The sequence below is a fragment of the Cyclopterus lumpus genome, chromosome 12 (genome assembly GCF_009769545.1).
Source record: "Cyclopterus lumpus isolate fCycLum1 chromosome 12, fCycLum1.pri, whole genome shotgun sequence".
In the NCBI taxonomy this organism is placed as follows: domain Eukaryota; kingdom Metazoa; phylum Chordata; class Actinopteri; order Perciformes; family Cyclopteridae; genus Cyclopterus; species Cyclopterus lumpus.
This window is the reverse complement of record NC_046977.1, coordinates 11865615-11888686: the sequence shown is the minus strand read 5'-3', so window position 1 is coordinate 11888686 and position 23072 is coordinate 11865615. Positions and strand designations below refer to the sequence as shown.

Genomic DNA, 23072 nt, shown 5'->3' with positions numbered 1-23072 from the left:
CACTTTCCCCCTAATTTATACTTACTTGTACAAAGCACTTAGTTGTACTTCAGACTGTTATGGTTGGAAGCATTTGTCAGTATATTGTGTACTGCACTTTGCATTATTTTTGACTGGTTGACCTTCATTGAAGACTACAGGTGATTCGGCCTCATTCCAGCTGTACTGTAACTCGTATATCAAAGTGCTTATTACCAGACCGTTTTTATAGCTCACAAATGCCGCTAAGTGACTTTCAACTCCATACGAGCCACCTGTGTATGGAATAATTAAATGACAAAAGCCTTGAGTGAGCATAAAGCACATTTAACCTGTAATCATTCTGCCAGTCAAGATGTGAGGGCACACAGGTTCAAGTGGCTCAAGTTCAAATTTATAACGGCACACGCAGTAGATTGTTCTTATGTTCTCACAGGTTTTACTGCCGCTCTTTTAGATCATAAATACTAGAGAACAAGAGGACATGTTTGTATCTGTCAGTCATGGTGATATCAGTGCTTTTAAGTAGTTTGATTTAAAAACTAAATCAACTAACATAAGGTCAGTTTTTAACCTTTTCTTCACTTGGGGCATGCTAGGATTTAATTTAAATTACACATAAATGTACACCATTTGTAAATGTGACTTGGTTACCTCAAAGTTAAAGCCTCTTTCCATTTTTTATAATTGCACCATTTTTGTCCTAAACAGTGTGTGTGTGTGTGTGTGTGCGTGTGTGTGTGTGTGTGTGTGTGTGTGTGTGTGTGTGTGTGTGAGTGTGAGCGTGTAGATGCGCGTGCGTGAGTCTGTTAACTCACTGTCTCTGGGGTCATGAGAAGAGTCAGTCTTGACAGGGGTGGGGTCACTCCAGGAACGGCTGAAACTCTTCGATCTACGTTCAGCGAATGCTAGTGCAGGTGGGGAGAAATAATCACACACACACATGCCACACACACACATACACACACACACACGCCACACACACACACTAACAAGCCGACAAATTGGCCTTTTCCTCCACTCACCACCCAAAACACCAAAGTGAAAGGGCGAATGCAGCTCACAAATAGTGTTCATACAATGCCATCCCTCCTCTGCACAAACAAATGCCTGTGTGTACAAACTGTCAAACAAACAAACAAACACATATGCTACACAATCAGATATTAATCATTGTAAAGGATCCCGCTGCTCATCATCAGTATCGATGGATCAAAAGGGACTGTGCTTGTTTTGTGCTGGGCCTTGAAACAATCAGCTCTCCTTTGAAGAGTAATCACTGTTCACTGACAATATCTTTAGACTACGTGAAAGTATTTGACATGTTTAATCAACCGTGTCCATCAAGGCTCCATCATTCTTTTGCTTCTTTGTTCATTTTGCTGCTGACATCAATTTGTTACAAACGCCCTTTTATTAGCCGAATCATTCATTTGAATTTCACTCGTGATCAAACGGACATTTTCAAGGTTTGTTTTTAGAAATACATTGTAATCAAACAAACCATTTGTCCCATTTTGTGATCCCACAACCTTCATATTCTATGATTTTTGACTAGAGTTTACATTGTTATAGTTGGAGATTGATCTGTTCTCACCCAAAGCTATGCAGAGGTGTGAGAAGAAATTGGCTTCAAGATAAATAGTTGTTCCTCACAGCAGGCGGAGCGTGAAGGGTGGTAGAACCAGCATCAAGAAGATTTGGGGGTTCAGTAAATGTCGAGCAGAAATCTGCTCTGGTGCAATATTTATGATGGGTGACACATTTGGGTTTTAATTGGGTTCAGTCTCGTCTGCCAAATCTGTTTTTTTAAAATCACAAAATAATGATTTTTTTACACTTGACATAATCGCCACTATAACCCTATAGTACTGGACTAGAAACATATGTTTTGCAATACGTTCATAAGGCTTTAACATATGTTACCATGATTTGTATATACTGTATCGTTATAGCAATTATCACCTTTTCATACTTCTGCTCAAACAACTTCTAAATTTGACACAAATCACATTTTTAACCATTCAGATTATTGTTGAGCTTACTTTGTTCGTCAACATTTTCTCTTTCCATTTCAGGTCAACAATACTAAACGTGTTAAAGAAAATCCCACTCACACTGCCATTGACCCACATCTAGAACAAGGAGGAATCTATTGATTACGTTTTTCTTATCTTATAGATTTGCAGTTACACTCACACAGACACTCGCCACTCCATCTCTACCAAATCATCGCGTTGCTTTTTTAAATTATTTAGTCTTCAAACTTTACAACCAACCAAACAAAAACCAAAAAACCAACTCCGAACATTCAAAGCGATGCAACAGGAATAGACCACCTACACACTCATACATTACCCATGCACAGACTCATATTGCTGGCTCATCAACACAGACACACACACACACAAAACACTGATGAACATAATAATCCTCAAAGAAATGCAATAGAGCAATACAAATCCCAATAAAACAGCAGCGTTTGGTGAAACACAAACATGCAGAATACGCACCAGAAAACATAAAAAATGAACACAGATGATGGTGGGGTGAACTAGATCACAGTCAATTTGAGCAAACATATGGACCACACACACATAGCTGACTCACTCTGGGCTTTCATCCTCCTGCTGCCCACCATCCGTAGATGCTTCCGGAAGTTCCTGTGGGTAGAGAAGTCAAAGCAGAAGTGGGATAACAGGGGACAGAGGCAGAACCGAAAAGAAGAGATGGAGGACAGAGGGAGGGGTGGGTGGGAAATAACAAAGCAAGAGAAGACAAAGAGGAGAGTTTAGTGTCACACTTCTATTTCTACTAAAAGAGCTTTAAAAAAAGAGAGATAATTATAGGTAAATATACTTGTTTCCTCAATGCGAATGGAACATACTTTTTCCCAGGAGCAGTGTGGGTGTAATGTACCACATTGCCAAACTACCTTGTCTCATCCTTTTCATAGTGTAGATTATTGAGGCACAGGAGATTCATTCATGCAACAACAGCCAAAAGGGAAACCCTTCTTTAGTATTTTCTAGGTCTTGATGCATCTGAACTACATGCGAGGCAATGAGGGAGCATCTGTTGCTCTGTGTTGATCTCTTGTCTGTGTGTTCAACACAGGTAGAAGTTGGCCAAGACGTTCTTTGAGAGATGGACCAATACTGGTCAACATATTCCTAATAACAGATTTGACACTTAAAAAAGCGATGACGATATATATCGACCAATATCTTTTTTTTGTTCAATTTTTTTATTGCCACAAATGCTTAACATACAGATTTCTGACCAGGCTCTGATTTAGTTCTCCAAGAATTGTGACTAAGGCGTGTGTTAAGCAAGACTTTATGAAATAAATACGCCCGGAAGATCCTGTAGATTGTGCTGCATGTTAAAAAATTATAGTCATCGAATGCCATTAATTTAAGGTTACAATCTAGAAAACTTGTTTTAACAGGCGCTAACTCAGATGCCTTTTGTGTTCTGTGCTGTCACCAGCTGCTCCAACAATCGAGCAGAATCCCTGAGCCTCTGCTCCATAAAATGCATTTCACTGATTCATCTCCATTAAAACCTGCCTCCATGGGGACAGTGTGTGCCTCCAATGTACATCCACACTGTGGAGGTCAAACAGAAGAGGTTCACTTTTGTTCATTTTTCCCAAAGCCTGTGTCATAACTAATTTCACACCAGTGCTTTGAGACTGAATAACATCCACCTATAGGCTCCCTTAATCTGTCAGCGGTGTGCAACTGCCGACAGTAAACAACCCACACTTCCACTGTCAATGGAAATAATGCTGCAATAATGGCGGTGTTGCTTAAGAGCACAACACATATATCAGCCGGTGGGACTTGTCCATAAATCTTTAAAGATATCGGCCGCCGATGTATCGGTCAAGCTATATTTGCATCTGCTGCTGTTTAAAGGATCAAACAACAAATTACAGTTCCCTCATTTCTGTTGCGTCACGATATCCAACGACAGAAAATGTCAAACGATCAAATAAAACGCTGTTATTGCTGACTAGAAAAACATTGAACGTGTTGAGGTCGTTCCTCTTTTTGTTTTCAATTTGCTTCTTGTATTATAATGCCTTCTAAAGGTCTACGAGTTTTTCATGTCTCCCAGCAACAATGAAACATCTTGGCGACACTATGCATTTGTAGTCTATAAGTAATTCAATATAGAGAGGCTTTGCATTACTATGTTCCCCTTGAAATCCATTTAGTGGGTTTAATGACAACAAAGAAATGGGGCTTGCATGGTCTTCTCTGTGACTTTCTGCCTGATCCCGGCATGATGTTCTATGCAAGAGCCCCAGATAAACATCCTTTTATCTTTCTGCCTCCCTCCCATGTCACCTACACACAGTTTCTGTATATAGCAAGCCACGAGTCGACCCTCATGATTAATGATCTCAGCATGTGGTTTTTGTTTGTGTGTGTGTGTGTATGTACGCATATGTGGGTGCATGTTTATCTGTTGGTGGAGAAGCACATAAATATACAATCAACATGAAAGGACAAATAAATAGACTGGATTCTTTGTCCTTGGTTTACCCCCCATAAAAATGTCAGCAAAACAACTTGCAACATCAAACAATGAATTTTACAAGCAACAGGCATTACATTATGCAAAAACATGGTTTAATATAACTAATTACAGATGAGCAACATCATTGTTGCTTACTTTTGTACTTTATATAATATCTCAACACACTACACCCAGTCATACACTGAACGTCCTGTGCTTAAACCTCAGCTGCCCACAAAGGAGAGGTGTGGACACAGTTTATCAGGTTTAGTCAGAAGGAGAGGAGATGTGAGAGAACCATGGCCACCTCCACTTCCAACTCAAGACTATCAGACAGATCTGCCCTCCTCTTTTCTTCTGCTCTTTCTGTGATGCTCATTTCCATCTCTTTTTTTTTTCATAAGAAAGATGATCACACCTGCTCTATCTCACACATTGTTTTTGTTCCTTTGCTAAGTAAAAGTAGCCAACTCCATATGCAGAATGTCAACATTTTAGAATAATATGTATTATGTTATAGGAGTTTGATTATCGATGCATTAATGCGTAATCATTACAGTTCAGCAGGGAAAGGTGGGGCTAATGTCAACTACTAACTAGTTTACTGCTGGGGGTATTCTACAACACTACATACTGACTTTATTAGTTGAATATGTTTAGTAATAATCTGGATCTTCAAATTTGGTTTATAATTATTGTGTCATGAATATATGACTTAACACACCATTATTCTGAAAAAGAGACAGGAACTAAACAAAAATACTAAACAAATAAATCATCTGAGCATGCTAAGCTTTAGAAAGAAAGTTAGCCGATTTGTGAGCATAAAAATGAACCTTTCCATTCTAGTCTAGTAACTTAAGCTCTTAACTAAATGTAGGGCAGTAAAAAGTACAGTTCAAATTTATCGAAATACTCAGGTAAAGTAAAAGCACTTAAAAGGTTGTACTTTAGTAAAGTCAGGCTCCAGAAAATCAAAAATAACTAGGTTAGCTCTTTTAATGATGAAGAGGAAAAAAATGATGAATAGGAAAAAAACAAACATCAAAGAGTACCGGGTAAAATCTACTTTTCTGGTAATTAAGAGCAATGCTGAAATGGCTCTTTTACTCTTGTTTTGTGCATCGCTGTTGTTCATAACAATGGCTAGAATAGTCATCTATGTCGGGAAATTCTAGTATCAAAACTGCTACTGTATGAAATGTATGACCGATCTATACTAATGCAGATAGACTCAAAAACACTGGTTACGTGTCGAAGGTGTTTCATCCACGCTGGGTTTTTATTGCCTTTTACAAGATTTGCCCCATCAGTCTGAAATAAAAATAATACAGAAATGCTCCAAATTTGAGCCAGTAGCTATTCACTACATGTGAAAAAAAAATATTTCTGTTTTCACAGTGTTGTTAGTTACAGAATATTTAGGTTGAAGAACAAAGTGCTCCACCTGGTCAGGAATGCAACACATACTGTATGCCTACTGTGTCAATAGACTCACGAGTAATTGTCTCTTTATACTTTGATCTGGTTTTCCTGTTTGACCTTTTTTAAATGGTAAAATAGTGAGAATAATAAAGGCAAGGTAGTGGAAATAAATAAACATAAACATAAACATCTGACATGGCCTTAATGTAATAACATATATAATCGTCTTTTCAAGGGATGGTTTCAGGTGGACACACAGGCAAAATGTTCCTAAAACTTTTTCTTCTGCTATTTTTTCCTCATTTTCAAATCACTGTGACACTGCAGATGGATGACACTGAGATGTCAAAGGAATTGAGATGTACTGCATGCATGGTGTCACATTTACCATCTGCCCTTGTGTGACGGAGCATCTGGGCCCTGAGAGGGACAGTTTCTGAACTTGTTACTGATGTCATTCCTCCGGCAACTGTTACAGAATCTGACTCAGTATTTCTATCATTTATATCCTTTTAGGGAAATACAAATTCACCCTGTTTTGCAAGGTTAGTACAGAAACATTTGCAGCAGAAGGATGCAGTAACATACCAACTTGTATTGCGGGGGTTTGAATACGTCTGCTGAACAAAATGTTTCTAGCAAATCAGTTAATCATGGTGTGGCTGAGCAGAATCTAACCCCTTATACAGTAAGTACCCGTTTTTGATTTTTTTACGTTTTGTCTAAGAATAAAAATCCCATTCAATGTGGGTGGCCTAGAAATTGGGGGCACTGTAGCAGGTCTTGCTGAAAGCACGTCCTGTTTTAAAGCTGCTGACGCCCTTCGAATGCCACGTTGGGACTCTTTGTCTTAGTCAGATTAGACGCGGCTTTAAATAAGCAACAGCGGAGTCACTGCTGAGCCAGAAACAAGTGCAAACAGCACAAAAAAGCAATGCGCACCCTGGTAGGTGCAGCGTCGTACCTCTGGATGACTTCTGCCGAATCCTGCTCCCTCTCTCGCTTTTGTATCTGCACAAATCCCCAGAAAGCCCTGCCGGGACGTGGCACAGTATTAAAGGGATGAGGGTAGGACAGTGCAGGGGGGCTGATTCCAGGGCTTTTAGCTGCAGGGTTTATTTGGCTGTTAATGGGAGGCTGAGGTAGGTAGGCAGCAGCTAGCTTTGAGTATAAAGACCAGGAAGTCAAATCACATCACCAGCTCAAATCTTATTTTCTATTAATCCCTGTAACAGATGTGCCAGTCAGCATGTGGTATAATCCATTTTACAATAGAGACGCTGATCTTGTGACCCTACGTGTCTTTTTAGTAGTTCCACTTCAGATATAATTATTTTATGATTCTTGATAGCTTCCCAGAACCAGTCATGGATACCTGTTATATATTATTATGTGCAGTGAGTTGGAGATGTAATTCACAAGCAAGAGATTGACAACCAAATTGTTGTGGCAGCCTGCGTTCATTGAAGTCATTGTCTAATTTTTGAGACCATTCTGGTCTACAGAAAGCAACACCTCTTTATGTGTCAAAGTACAAACATGGTGTGAAATGCCTCACTATCCATGTGTGAATATGTCTTCAAGATACTTACTTATTGTTGTTAACCAGGAAAGATGTGACCCAGTAATCCTGTGAAGCTGATTAACATTTGTCCATAGCAGAAACAGAGATAGAGCTTCTCCAACCGTGCTAAACATAATTGACTGACTCTGTGGAAAGTAGTAAAATCATCATAATTGAAGTTGTGGAAAGTAGTAAAATACAGCTGGCAATATTCTTAATTAATCTTACTCTCAACCAATCCCATAAAAAGGCCCAAACTAACTATGCATTAGTCCATTGCTCAATACTTTCTGACTCCCCTGCCTCTCTGTGGCTCTGAGCCTCAAGCCCAGTCATGCAAATAGCCAAAAGTCTTGAGAAACCGGTCACAAATATATATGCATTTTTAAATATTCGTCTTATTGTCTTCAGCAAACTTCACTCAAACAAGAAATAATGCATTTGTAAGGGACCATTTTAATATGCATTTGGTGCGCTGAGCAACACCAAGATGGCATAAGTGGGCTTTATTCAAAATAAGCTACACTACCTGTGTTCATCGTAATGGAGGAACACGTTACATTAATGAGCCACATCGTTGCTCTGGGTGTTTACTCATTAATCATAGGTCTGCTGGTCGTTCCACCACTTTGGTCCAGACTGATGGATTGCCATTGACTTTGCCACAGACATTCAAAGTCCCCACAAGATGAAGCCTAAGTACTTATTTGCTCTAGTGCCATGACCAAGTAAAAATGTAAATTTGTCCAATACTTGACCAAGTACCTTAATAACTAATAAGAAACTGAGGTAATGAATAAGCTAAACATCAATCCTGCTGAAGATCAGAATGTTACCTTTGCTGCCATCCTGACATTAACATTCAACTCAAAGCACAACATTTATCTTAACCTACCTCAAAGCTTGCCTATACACTCAGGGATTATTTCACAGATGTTTCACACTGAACATATGATGATACGGCTTCATGATTAATACATAGCTGAAAACTGAATGATAACTGACTTCATTTCCAAACTTCAACCAATAGGACAGTTTTACCAGAAGGCACTGGGGATCACATGTTAGCACTATAAATACTTGTTATTAACAAATCTCTCCAGAGCCAATTGCCACAGTCGATTCCAAACACGCTGAAAGTCAGCCAGCACAGATTCGGTGATAATTGGAGACGGCTGTCGATTCGGATTAGAGCACTTTAACATGACTGGCACCGGGATCTTAAATGACCGACCCACCTATCGCCGTGTCCTTAGTAAGGGCGGTTGTATGGGCCACACTGACAGAACAGCCGGATGGATGTGAGCTGACAGGGTTTAGGTCAGCCAATGCTCAGATGGACATTTTCCTGAATTATCTCAGCTGCAGTGGATTTCACTGGACTCTATCTCTGCTCTTGTATGACAATCCAGGAACTCAATTTCCCCCCTTTGGGCCTTTTTTAATGTTTTTTTTTTTTACTTGAATTAAAATACATTATTTGTATTTGTACTGACTATATAGGTTTCGAACTGACAAACAATAACTGTCAGATTCTGATTGATGCTTCGAAAAACACAATTTGTTGCCAGGCCAGAATAACACACACACACACACACACACACACACACACACACACACACACACACACACACACACACACACACACACACCTCTCTAACATCCATATTTCTTTCTTGTACTGGTCAGTTTGTTTTCAGCTGAATCTCAACTCAATCACCCAACCCAAGGATGAAAGTGAAATGGTTGTCATCAAAGTTAAGGAACAGCTGTTAAGATCAAGAGGTAAGCTAGCTCAGAAAAAAATAAGAAGCAAGCAGGGAAGTATACTCACGATATCCTGTTTGAGTGTCCCATGATTAATTAGGAAGCAAGAAGAGAGTAGAGGGGGAAAAGAAACAACACACTTCAGGCACCAGTGACCAATGAGTCCAAACAGCAGAGAGAGGAACAACTGTGAGACGCTTAATCAGACAAAAAGTGTGTGTCATAATTGACAGCCATGAATAAACTCTAAACTTGCAGTGCTACATAATTGCTACTGGTCTGAATTTATTTAATTGGCCGCATTAATAACCACTTGTGTATATTGACTGAGTCTGCCTTTGTATTCTGAACATGGTCAAACAAGTATTGCAAAAGGATGCATTTAAAAGGATTTTTTCTTTTTTAGACAGGCATTGTTGAGAAGAAACAGATTTCTGGAAGATGCTGGAGATGCTATGTTTTGTTGTGATGAGAGTTGAGATAACTCTCACACCTGCAGGTGATCTTTTGGACAGAATCTCAGGTTGCTATCATACTTACACAGATGCTCACAGGCATTTATTTAGCCCATGAACTTCAAACTGCAAACATTTTACATTACTGCCATGCTAGCAGCCTGCCTTTTGGGATGGCCGGGTGGGTCGGTCCACTACTTTCATCCAGACTAAAATATCTCAACAACTTTTGGATGTATAAATGCTAATAACTTGGTGGTCACGTGACTTTTCATTTAGCGCCACCATCAAGTCAAAATATCTAATGGCCATTGCTATACTGTAACTAGCAAATGTTAGCACGTGAACACACTTAGCGAAATATGAACATGGTAAACATGCTTGCAAAACAGCCACATGTGTTGACATTGTCATTTTAGACCATGTGAGCATCCTTATGGGAACATTAAGCTCAAAGCACCACTGTGCTTAAGCACAGCCTCACACAACCACTAGTATGGCTGCAGACTCTTTAGGTTAGTTTATTAAATTAGATTTCAGCACTGTATGAAAAGAAACTTGAAACCTTCTCAAGTCAACGTATCACCTTTTATTTAAATAATTCCATGATAAAAAAATGTGTCCATAAATCTAAAAGATCAACAATCAATTACGTTGTGGAAGTGATAATGAGATTGTGGTCAATATCAAATCTCCGATGTCAAATGGTCCAACTGCTTTACCATGCCTCAATTATTTAACTTTATCACAACAAAAAAGAAGAATTGACAAAGTATTCAATATGATAGATTGTCCTCTTTGAGCAAGCTTTAAGGTTCTGCAAGCTGCTTTTATAGCTTACAGAAATGAAAATCAATGGCAACCTGGACAGGTGGAAATTAATCAAAAATCCTAAAGCAAGCTTAGGAAAAATGGTTTGTGGTTATGTAAAGTTTGTAGGTAATGGCCTCAGATGTGCAAACACACCAGTATGGCCCGTTAACTCACACACCAGCGTGACGTTTCAGGCTGGTGTGTGATGTCACTTGTGTTTGTGTACATGTGAGATGTGTATGTGTGCTTGAAGGTTGGACACTCACGCCTGCATGGTTGTTGTGGCAGTTTGAAAGCTGAACATATTTTCCTTAGGGAACCAGTTAGTGTCATCTGCAATTAGAGAGGAAAATGATCATTCCAGGGTTAAGTGGAAAAAAAGAGAATAATCTATGTGTCATATTGGCAAACATCGTAATAAATATATTAGAAATATGGAAGCACAAAACCAGCGATAGCACCAGCACTTCACAGTCCACCACTCCACAAATGGAGAGAGGGAGACACACAGAAGGAAACAGCAGAGGAGAGAGACGGGGAGACGAAGAGTCAGATATACAGACCACCATGTCACATCCAACAACAAACCCTCAGTCCCCACCAGAGCTGAGAGGAAATAGATTTAACTCACTTTTAACTGATGTTTCACTTTCATTCATGCAGACTTCTGGCTAAGCTGTGTTGTTTCATTAGACTGATATTAAATGGTAAAATAACTTAAAATGACACGCTAACTTCAAAGTTTCTTAGTTATTCCTTACAGAATGCACACTAAATATTAAGTGTGCTTGTTTTCACTCAGGTGGTCCTTAAACTTCCACGAAGCCTATATTTATTACTTGGAAACAAATATATATATATATATATATATATATATATATATATATATATATATAATGAACTGTCGCACACACTGGACACATAGGGAATCAAGTTTAAGTGGATCCTTCATTTTCAACAACAAGAAATGCATTCAGGCAAGTGATTGAAATGAGTCAAATGCTATTTCATCTCTGATCCAATACTAATCCCATTCAAAGGGTCTCATGAACAAACCCTAAACCCTCCCGCCCTCGTTTGGAATTCAGCGCCTCTCCCTCGCTCTGTGTCCTCCGCCCTCTCACCTCTCTCCAGCCCAGTCACCCGGTCCACACTCCACATCCGCTCTAGGCGCCGGTGCTGCTTGCCTGCCTCTCGGTTTGCGCTCTCCAGGTCCAGGGAGCCTTGGCTTCGCGAGGGGGCGCCGCTGCATGACTCACAGGCCAGCCCGCTGCACTCCGCCTCCCCTTTTCCGCCCTCGCCCCAGCCGCGGATGTTGTGGGCGCTGACGGAGGTCTGCATCGGGGGTTGAGACAGGTGATGGTGGTGGCCGTGGTGGTGTGTTCCGTGGTGGGAGTGGGATCCAGCGATGGATAAAGACTGCTGCAGGTTGCTACTGCTGCTTCCACTTGCTCCGCTACCTCCTCCACTACTGGAGGGTGCATTGGTGACCGGGGCGCCGTGGTGGTGGTGGTTCCCGTGGTGAGGTTCGTGATGGTTTCTGTGATGGTGGCTGGTGCCACGGCCGCTGCTGGCATGGTGGTGCTGAGTTGGAGACGATGAGGTGGAGGAAGGGGAAGTGGAGGGCTGGATCAAGCCACCTCTGGATCCCACCCCGCCACTCCCCGACTTCTCCTTCATGACGTCCAGTTCTAGGCTCTCCTTGCTGCCCCGGCCGCTGCTCATCAGCATACCGCGCTGGGTGGTGATGGTGTACACGCGGGCAGGCTGCAGGGTGCACTCAACACACTTCTGCTGGTCTTCCTCCGCTGAGAAGCTGCGCTCGAGGGACAGTCGCGATGCTTTGGTAGAGATGGTGATAGAAGGGGGAGGAGGCTGGAGTAAGCCCAGTGGGGGTTTTACCAGGCTGGGCTCCCGTTTGTCCTCACAACCCTTGGTGGTGTTGGAACAGGGATGGAGGTGGTTGTTGTTGTTGGGGCTAATCGTGTCACTTGGCGACTCCGCGTCGGGACCCACCAAGGTTTCACACAGAAGATGAGCTAGAATTATGGAAAGATAGACAAATGTGAGGAAAAAAATAGCAGGGAGAAGAGAGAGAGAGAGACAGAGAGAGAGACAGAGAGAGAGAGAGAGAGAGAGAGAGAGAGAGAGAGAGAGTACAAGCTGAGGATGACACAGAGGAAAATATCATCATCTTTCTTCGGTTACCAGCTATTGTAGTGATCCAAACACTAATGGTCGCAGCCTGGCATTTTTACAGAGGATGAGGTGAAGCAGGTGGAGGAAGGATTAAAGACCACAAAGGAATAGGCAGAGCAGGATAGAGGGATGGACAAATGGCAGGATGTCTAAGACGCTGACCTGATCCGTTTCGGTTTTCAGGGTGTGTGTGGGACAGGTACTCTCCAAATGCTCGCGCTGCTCTGTGGGGGACACATGACACACATAAAGACATTATTCATGGATGGAAAGTAGGGGTGAGTTGAAAGGAGAGGAAAAGGAAGGGTAGAGAAGAGAGAAGGGCAAGAGAATTGTAAATATAAATCTAATTGCCTTCTTTGTGGGCTTGTGCCACCCACAGATTAAAGATGCAGCTGTTTTATCTCCACACTGCAGGCAGCCTCAGACTGAAAGAGAAACGGCGTATGAGACGGTCGCAGGAGATACTGGAGAGTGAAGGATTGTTCAACTTCGTTTCTCAGTGTGACCTCAGTTTTTGTCAGTGGATGTAATTGCAGCTGCCGACCGTAAGTGTGTTTGTGTCCTTCTTGTGGATGTAAACTGTATCTTTGTGTCAAGGAAAATAGTAAACCGTGTCAACAACTGAAGAAAAATGTCTTGGAGATTGGCTGAACATAGATGCTGTAGGCTTCATGACCACAGTACTGCATCCGGCGCTTAGCTCCTTTTTTCTCATGGTCTTTCTTTTACTCACACACAGAAATAAAGATAAATGCGTGACAGACGTCCATTCAGCCACTTACAACTAAAACTCAATATCATAGAGGGTTTCAGCTTTTAATAGAATAGCCCCGGGTCTCACAATTGAATGACAGTGACCTCCTAATGTTCCTGTGTGTGACAGGAGAGGAAAATGAGCAAAGAGAGACTGGGCAGACGAATCACTCTGAAGATGTGCTTTCAATGTCAATCTGGAACTAAGAGGGAATGAGCAACGGTAATAACTATTAGGAATAACAACATGACGATCATTAGGAATGAGCGGGGGGAGGAGAGGAAAGGAGAAACATGTGAGTGTGCTATTAATAAGTTACTCCTGTTGCAAGGATCATGATCATGAGAGTCGTAATGTTTTCAGTCCACTTCTCAGAGCTTTTAACCTTAACCTTACCCAACAGCATATGAAGATGTAAGACTAAGTGCCTCCAAGACATCAATAAAACGCATGACCTGGTGCAAAAAGCATTATGCATCTTCAAGTTTATATTGATGTGATCCTGAAAAATAACTTTTGTTACAATATCACCTGTTTACATCCTCTTGCACATTCAGGGAAGTGGCCTCGTTCCCAATGCAGCTAAAGTTGGAGGTGACTGGGCAAAAGAATCCCCTGAATACAGGTGAATCTGTGGGTGAACGCCTCCTTCCTGGCAACTCTGTCAATTATTAAAGCCTGTCCAACACAGCAGGCACACACAGTAAGAGCAGGAGTGCAGTGAAGACAGATATTGTCCAAACATTGCTCTTTCCTTCTCTCTCACACTGAGTTTCTTGTTTAAACTGAGCCCAGTTGAGACAGATACCATGTTTACCTACGTTACCTTTTAACAGCGCGGTTGTAATGCTACATGTTTGACCTTAAGATGTCCTATGAATGGAACTATGACTTTACTATTCGAGTTAACAACCCCCATCATAATGTTGCCACATTATTTATTGTTACTGACCAAGTAGAAATTGTCGATGTTGTCTATTTTGGGAAACTCATGTTCTTCCCCGATCTTAATGTTTTGTGAATACATATCAGTAATTACAGAGCATAACGTAAGTTTTGACTCACCTTCATTATCACTATGTAGGTTGTAGTGGAGACTTTCTGTGAGAGCTCAGGGCTAGTGGGGACCCCCATCAGAAAGAACAAATTACACCAGATGTTCTGTATCATATCATTGGTTAAGATACTGGATGGGACACATAGCAGCTTCATATACTGTAGTCTGCCTGCAGTCACAGAAACCAAGCGGTAGGCTAACATTATTATGCTGTAATACTATAACAGCAGGTTTTCTATGGGCCAGTTAGTCTGGTGTGATTTGATTAAACACACATTGATGTAAGAATATGCACCATGTAAACACAATATAAACAGAATTAAAGATGTAAAAAAACTGATTTGACTGTACAACACATGGCCTCAAGACCAGGAAATAATGCAGGTGTCATCTTAGAGTTACAAGCCTTGAGATTTCTGTGAATACAGCAGCCGGATGTGTGAGTGAGTGAGTCACTCTCCATACAATATATTCAAAAGCAAAAGGAAGGAAAGCAAGAAGAGATGAGTTTGTTTTCCGCGCGTGTCTCTGCATGCAGAAATGTAACAAGCAACCAGTCCAGTTGAGGACAGTTGTGATAAATGTAGTCTATGCTCAAATCAGCAGGTGTTCCTCTCAAGCTCCGAGACATGTTCATTTTGCCCTCCTGTTTTATAATTCAACAGGCTGGGCACTCTGATGAGAATCAGCAAACAATGGTGCAAGAGACTTGCATCATACATTATACATGAGAGGAAACAGACTTGGAAACGGGTAAAGCAAAGCACCTCTCAATACCTCCATTAAACAAACCCTCTCTCATTTTTGCACCTAATCCATATATGTTATGTGAGACACGTCAGGGACACAGGTGCATGAGGCAGCGGGGGAGAACAAACCAACAGCACACATAGGAAAAATGAAGGCGGAGAAGTTGGAGACCGAGAAAAATAGGAAGAGCATGACAGACAGATATGGAATTCGTCCTGCATGCTCTCAGACATGTGACAGGAGTTTGGGAGAGAAACGAGTGAGGGAGGGGAGGTTCTCAGGAGGAGAGACCGGATTACAGCCGAGAGGAAGAGGAGTGTACAGAAAAATGGGGGCATATTAAATATGAAAAGGTGGAGTAAACTTGAGGAAACTGAGGCAGACAGAGAGAGCAGTCAGGACAATGAGGAAGAAAGAAATGCAACTGACAACCGAGTCAATTTCCTTCCTCAGGACAACTGCATCTTTGAAAATCAAGTCAACCCTGAAAGCCTGTTATTTTAACCCCTTAAGTGGCTTCTAGAGGCCCATTGATACATGTTTCATGACATATTGCAGTCAAACAGCAGTGACGAGGATGGCACAGGTTCAAGTGTAGGGTCCTGGATTCAGATCAAAGTGGATATTTTGATTATGAGATATGCTGTGTGAGAGTGAATTCTTTAACCTTAAAGGTAAAGTAGAAATGTATTTTATAATAGTATGAACATTAACTTGAAGAGATGTAAATAAGTGTCATGTTTTAGAAACTATTCCAGGTTTATGAGCTTATGGGAAACAGGAGTTGGCAACCAAAGAGTGAATTTTGACACCCATACTCTGCCAAGTCTTCTACTTATTATATGTATTATTTATTATAACAGGGAGTTGACCACCATTCTCTGTATTTGTTTCATGTTACTTTGTCTAGCCTGTTCTAGTTTCTACAGTGATAAAAAAAATTTAAAAAAAACACATTATTCATTTTGGCCATGTGTGTTTTTTTGTTTGTCTCACATGGGTGAAGGTTAGATATCCTGACAACACCACAGGTGAATGCCATGTTTTCAGCTGCCAACTCAGTCACAATGTCACCACAACCAGGGCTTTTGGAAACAGTTCTCACCGACCCAACAGGTCCCTAAATTCAATGACAAAATACCTTTTACCTCCACAATCACACAAAAAACCTTTTTCTCATCTGACGCCCCCATCTGTCATGTGACCACACCGTGGTTTAGGCACAAAAACAACTTAGTCAGGGTTGAGGGGTGAAATAAGTACATAGTTCAGTTTGGAAAAACATCTGCGTTGGGGATCAAATTACTACTTTGCTAAGGTTAGGGGACCTTCGTCGTCATAGTTACAAAAATAAATACACGGTGAAGGTCGAGAAAACGAGAAACAAACATCCCTCTTGTGTGAAATGTTGATATTTCTTGTTTTATCATTGCTTTTAGAGCTTTGTCACTTTAACGTAAACATATGCCGCTTTTGGTAATATGCTGAAATGACGGATGCTCTTGTTGTTGTTGGGAGGACACTCTCCGACTACAATGTCATGCAACAAGGCTTGAACAGAGCTACTCTCTTAGAGTAACTGTCATTTTGTTATACAAACTACTGTGGGTGCAACGTGCAATCTGAAGCTCCTGCTAAGTGAGCAAATTGTTCCGTATGAGTATATTTTTCCCCTTGTCTGGGTCTACAATTCAGGACGTACTTAGCATTTACAAGCTGAAGGACTCAGACACGATTACACACACTTTAAACACTTTCTTCCACAAACTTCACGAAACCACTCTACAGTTGGATAAGAGTATCATCCACAACAGAACGATACACGTGAGTCGTCCATCTCTTTTGAATGGATCTATATAGAACAATATGCATCACTACATACTTAGCAGAGGGGAACATTATAGAACTGTAAACATACCTTTTATCTCCAGTATCTCCAAGTTTGTGCTCACTCGTGCAGATGCATATGATAAAAAACATTACTCATTACTCATTCCAGTGTTATCTTCTTCTCTCCTTTGACTTTTTGTCTTAACTAGTCCTGTTCTTTAAGCTACCTTTTTCATGCTCATCCCTGTAACATTTTCCTGGTTGAGTTTGCTCAGACAGGTGAAGCCCACCCACATTAGACAAACCGTCGTTTACAAAACTTCAGTGGACTTTGTCTTCCAAGAGGACGCAAGTTAAAGTGAATGTAATGTAATGTGTGGAATAAAGGTAAAGTCAATGCAATTAAATGCAAAATATCGCCCAGTTTTGATAAGATAATTAGATGGGTCATTTGGAACAGAGAAACATATCTTAACCATTTTATATGAAAATAGGTTAGAATGCAGTGCTTTGTTGCACCATCATTTAATTCAAACTGTATTTTGACTAATACATTATCTCCATGGCCACAAAATGGACTAGCATGTTAATCTGATCAAAAGAAAGAACTGACAAATAGGTAAGAGTCATGTATTTTAACGCTGCTGCTACATATAGTATTTCATTCTGCTATTGACCCATATCTAATCTCATTCCTTTCCCCTGTCGATTCTCACGACGTTCATAGCTGTGACCATATATCTTTCGTCTCCCCGGGCTTTTCTCCTCTGTAAACAATGGGCTGCCAAGCAAAGAGATTCCTCACTCGTAATGCGTCTTAATCGAATTCTCCTCTCCGATGGTCTAATTGAATTGGGTTTCCTAGAAACACACACACACACATAAATACATGAGGTGATGAGAACCTGTTGAGAGGCTTGCTCCCTGCGTGTGCTGAGGGCCAAAGGGACTTGGCAACATTAATTGCGAGTCTTGAAAGTGTGGTGCATTATGGGACATGTAGTAACAGAGCACCTGATCTGGGAGCTGATTTTAAATGCCAATACGTTAGCTGTACCACATACAGCCTACACACATTTAACAAGAGATATTTTTTTAATAATATTCTTGGAAAGTAAAACAATGATAATAAGTAAAGCTTATTTTGTAAGAAAAAAAAAAGAGAAAAAGAAAAATACAGAAATATTGTGCACAGTAGGGTTTGAACTTGTAAGTTGATAAAGCAAAAGCAATCTTCACTCAAGGTCCACTTTCAACCATATCACAATGTCTTCATTGATCAATTAAACTTGCTTAGTTGTCACTGAACTGTAGAAAAAGTGATCAGAATATGGAAGGTTTGAACATCTACCTTTTTAACCTGGGCTGAGATCTGCCTCGTTCATATTTAAGACAGAGTCAGATTGAACAGAAGAGGGGATGTAATAAAAATGCTCAAATGTGTATGCTTCTAAAAATCTGAAATACACAGTGTGTGTATATATAGTTATATATTAAATGCATGAACAAAATAAAAATAATGAAGTAAAATTAAGCAAAATTTTAAGCAAATGACCAGATCCTTAGAACTTCAGAGGAAACACTGTCTCCCTTTGTTGCGCTTGAGTGAATCTGAATAACTGTTATTTTAAAGAACTATTACATAACAGCCCTCGACCCTCATGAACAGAGAGTGACTGCATGTCTGCAACAACGACAGTCGCACCTGTCGATTGGCCTGAATAAACTAAGACACGATATTTCAATTTCACCCAGTCGTAAAAAAACAATCCTTTCATCTTCCATACCATCTTTTACACCCACACAGCTCTGTGAACGCTGTTGCCCGACGCCCTTTACCCAAACCAGAGTACAGCCCTCCTCTCTGGCCGATATTAAGATCAAAGCATTCACTTTTTCCACTCAATGTCACAGAATTCTGTGTGAATTGGAATTAATCTCATCCTCTCTCTTCCCCCCCTCGTTCTCAGTCGCTCACTACTTCTTTCACTGCTTGCGGGGAAAGAAAGTGTGACCTGTTTCATAACCAGCAATCCACAAACATGCATATGATGACAGGGGCACAGACACCGGGGACAAGAAGCTATAGTGTCTCTAGTGTTTCCTGTGTGTATTGTTTGTATGTATTCATATGAATATGGTCATCCACTCTTAAGGGATGCCCGCTAACAAGGCCTCATACCTAGATAGATAACTAAATGGGTCATCTGTCAAAGCTTTACAAAATGTCTCTTATGAGAGTTTTCTGATCTGGCACACCTATCAGTAGGAATTACTAATTCTCCAAATCATGCCAGCAGCATGGCTCAATAGTTTATAATGTTTGATTACCATTAAATGTGGTTCAGACATTAGTGTTCCCCAGAGGTTGAAGCTTACTGACTTTGATGATCCCCTGACTTTACCACCACCAACCATCAGGTTGAGATTGTCGTTTATTTAGTGGCATGTCTTGATGCCTATGGTATTGCCAGGTAAAGATATTTGTGTTCCCCAGAGGATCATTCCTATTGACTTTGGTGATCCCCTGACTTTTCCTGTAGCCCCAACAGAGTAGAAAGATTGTGCTCATGTAAAACAAATGTGTGTGTGTGTATGTACTGTATGTATATGTATATGTGTATATATATATATATATATATATATATATATATATATATATATATATATATATATATATATATATATATATATATGTTTATACTAAACAAACTTGATTGAGTGAACAGATGTGGTCTATCGTTTGCTTTGGGAGAGGTCTATATCTGCACAAGCAAAGTTGGCCAGTCAGAAAAGCATACAGAAAATGAGTTGTTTTTAAGCTACTTTAATAACTTGGCTAATTGTTATGTGTGCAGTATCTATGAAAGAGAAGGAAAGATGTAGGATAAACTTGCAGAGAGGCTGTGCGTGCGCACCTGAGTCTAGCTACTCGAACAGCAGTAATTTTATATGATGGTATGTCCTCTAATATGATGTGTTTAATGTCGCCAACAGGACACTAGCTGCAGCTGCAGATAATAAATTGATGAGTCAGAATTCGGCTATGAGCTTAAACATGTCAAATAAATGGTAAATTCCTTTTAATATAAATGTACTTTGCTATAAATGAATGCATTTAATATGTCCATAGCTCTGACGCTGCATACAAAACCCTAGCACTTAAAATCTGCAGAGATTTAAAGATTCAGAGTCCAACCTGCCCTTCAGACAGAATGAAGAAGAGAAGCGAGTAGATAGGTGAAATGGAGAGATTTGTAATGTAGAGCAGAGTATGCACAGGCCTGACTGTATGTAGATATGTTTATGTGTGAGGTGGAGAGATGCAGAGAAACCACTTTTGAATGCTTGCATTTCCCATCAATGGAAGGCAATAAGGCTCATACTGCCATTAACTCTGAAGAAATGTAACTCTGTATGAGTGTGTGTGCTTCTGAGACTTGAGATTGACTCACTTTCTCTCTCTCACACACACACACACACACACACACTTACAGTAGGCTACATGCCCGGGACACCCTCCATAGTCACTTGCCATTGTGTATGAGCATCACATTCTCATCTCAAGGTGGCCCACATATAAAAAACACACACATACTCCCGCACACTGCCATGCATGCAAAGAAGGATCCGATACGCACTGTGCAATGTAAGGAAGACACATTCACATTTGAGATAATGACGTAATAGCCCGTCAGCCCTCATCTGTGGACGTTGGACGACATTGCACAAGTCAAGGTCAATCATTGATTGGTTATTTAAAATCCACTGCTGGAGCACATAGAGCACATGTTCTATTCAGATCGCAGCTCACCGTCCGCATCCATAGTGTGGACACATGAACACAGTTGCACGTGCTTTTCGGCAAACTGCAGCTTCAGCTCATCCTCAGTCAAGCGTGATAGAGGAGCTATTACTTTGCCTGCATTGTGCTAAGAACAGCTGGATGCAGACTTGGCCATTACAAACAAAATCCATGCAGTGAACGAATGAGTCGTTAACGGCATTAACGGCGTGGACTCGTGCCGAACAGTCCGAGTCACACTGCTTTTTTTCTTTCTTCCAGGCTGAATAATTTAACAAGCCGCTTACCAGCGCCGCCCTCTGCAACCCGTCCAATAACTGATCGTGATCGGGGATCAATGCAAACGACCGAATCGATTGCTGTGATTGATTCATTTACGGCTGGATCATTTGCACGCCATGGGGGGGAGGAGGGGGAGGAGGAGGAGGAGGAGGGGGGATGAAGTCGGCAGCCTCCTCGCTGCGCTGTCCGCTCGGGTCAATGCGGCCAGACAGAAAGCCATTGTTTGTTTAAATCCCCATTTAAAAGATAATACATACGTTACACGTACACAACACAATGATGGATCGTCACGATGATCTATTTCAGGTTTTATAGCCCACCAAAGTCGGAACATGTTAGTCGACTGTGAGTCACAGCAGCCCGCTTCGCCTCTGCATGACTTTCATTACACAATGATGCTTCATCCACAACACCAGTAACACGCTCCTCCGACGCTGCATGGCCAAATGGATGAGCTAATTCAGTCCAAATAAAGCACAGTCTCGTGGAGCGAAGGCATAACATCCTCTATTGACTTATATTGCTCACCACAGGTGCTGTTCGGAGGGAACGAAGGCTCATGGAAGCGCACATCTGCACAGATGCACGCCCCGGGCTAGACGGGACAGTCGGCAGACGTGCGAAAGGCTCAAAAGAGCCTCTCTGCGCATTACTAATCGGGACTAGCTGTACCCAGGAAAGCGCAGTGGCAATGCATCCGTCACACATGGCAACTTCGCTTGGGTCGCACCTGAAGGCTGTCGAGCCCCCCCCCCCCCCCCCCCCCCCCCCCCCCCCCGCCCCCTCGCGCCACACCAACACCGCCGCCCCCCGGCTGCTATTTAATGGGTAGAACGGCGGAGAGCCTCCGGGTGATACTCACCTAACTTTTGCTGCCATAGAGGATATCGCATCGTTTCTTAAAGTCTTCCTTTTGGACACGGCAGCTCCCATGCTGACATGGACACGACGCACGCGGGGAAACGGGTCATTCCAAAGAGTCGGCGGGCGGAGGGAATGCGGCAACGAAAACTGTATAAAAACCGCAAAAAAAGCTGACTGGAAATCCGGGAGCAGACAGCATGTCACGCACGCGTCTGCAGAGCAAAGGATGCACGAAAAGGAGATCTCTCTCTCTCTCTCTCTCTCTGTCTCTCTCTCTCTCTCTCTGGATATGAGCACGTGGGTTAGCTGCACAGCTGTCCGCGTGTGGCTGGAAATACACGGTCCTCTTTGCCTCTCATTGATCTGAAAATGCAATGGAAAGAAGGTTGGGGTGGTGATATCACCAGCATCATCATCAGGAGGGGGGGGGGGGGGGGGGGGGGGGGGAGGAGGCGTGCAGGTACTGTGCAAGGGACACATGGTGCCATCCAAGCAGAGGAGTCTCTGCCTTTCATCTCATCCAGTTTTGGATCATCCTCCAGTTTTGGATCATTATGCATATCTTTTATGTAAACAGTCATTTTCTCTCTCTCTCTCTCAGTCGAAATGGTTCTCATCCACAGCCAAGGAAAGAGGGAGCAGTGAGGTTGAGGCGCTGCAGTGCTCTGTGAGCATTACTTCAAAAAGCATGATAACAATATAGCTTTAGACTGTGATGGGTTTTTTTTTCAAGCAAATGTGATCAGTATTCAAAAGAGTGCACGAGACAGATAGATCATAATGGGTAGCTCCTTGCATCTGTAGAGCAGAGTTGCCTTGGAGCACTCCGATGAGAGGCTTCTTTCCTCGATCAGGGATCCACAATGCTCCCTTTGCATGCAGCACAGTACACTTTTTTTAAGAGGTCACAAACCAGAAAAGGTTTGTCACAAGGCTAAAAAAAAAGTACAACAATGGCTGTGTTGGCTGGCACATCTGACGTGGGATGCACATTC

At 41.6% G+C, this 23072-nt stretch overlaps 1 protein-coding gene across 1 annotated transcript in view; it reads right to left on the bottom strand.

Moving 5' to 3' along the window:
* LOC117740974 (NMDA receptor synaptonuclear signaling and neuronal migration factor) overlaps positions 1–22146 on the bottom strand; it is a 34758-nt gene extending 12612 nt beyond the window's left edge. Inside the window, 7 exon segments of the mRNA XM_034547665.1 lie at positions 798–887; positions 2590–2642; positions 6899–6967; positions 10794–10866; positions 11658–12572; positions 12895–12956; positions 22076–22146. Of these exon segments, the coding sequence (XP_034403556.1) occupies positions 798–887; positions 2590–2642; positions 6899–6967; positions 10794–10866; positions 11658–12572; positions 12895–12956; positions 22076–22146 (1333 nt within the window).
* Between the last annotated feature and the right edge of the window lie 926 nt (positions 22147–23072).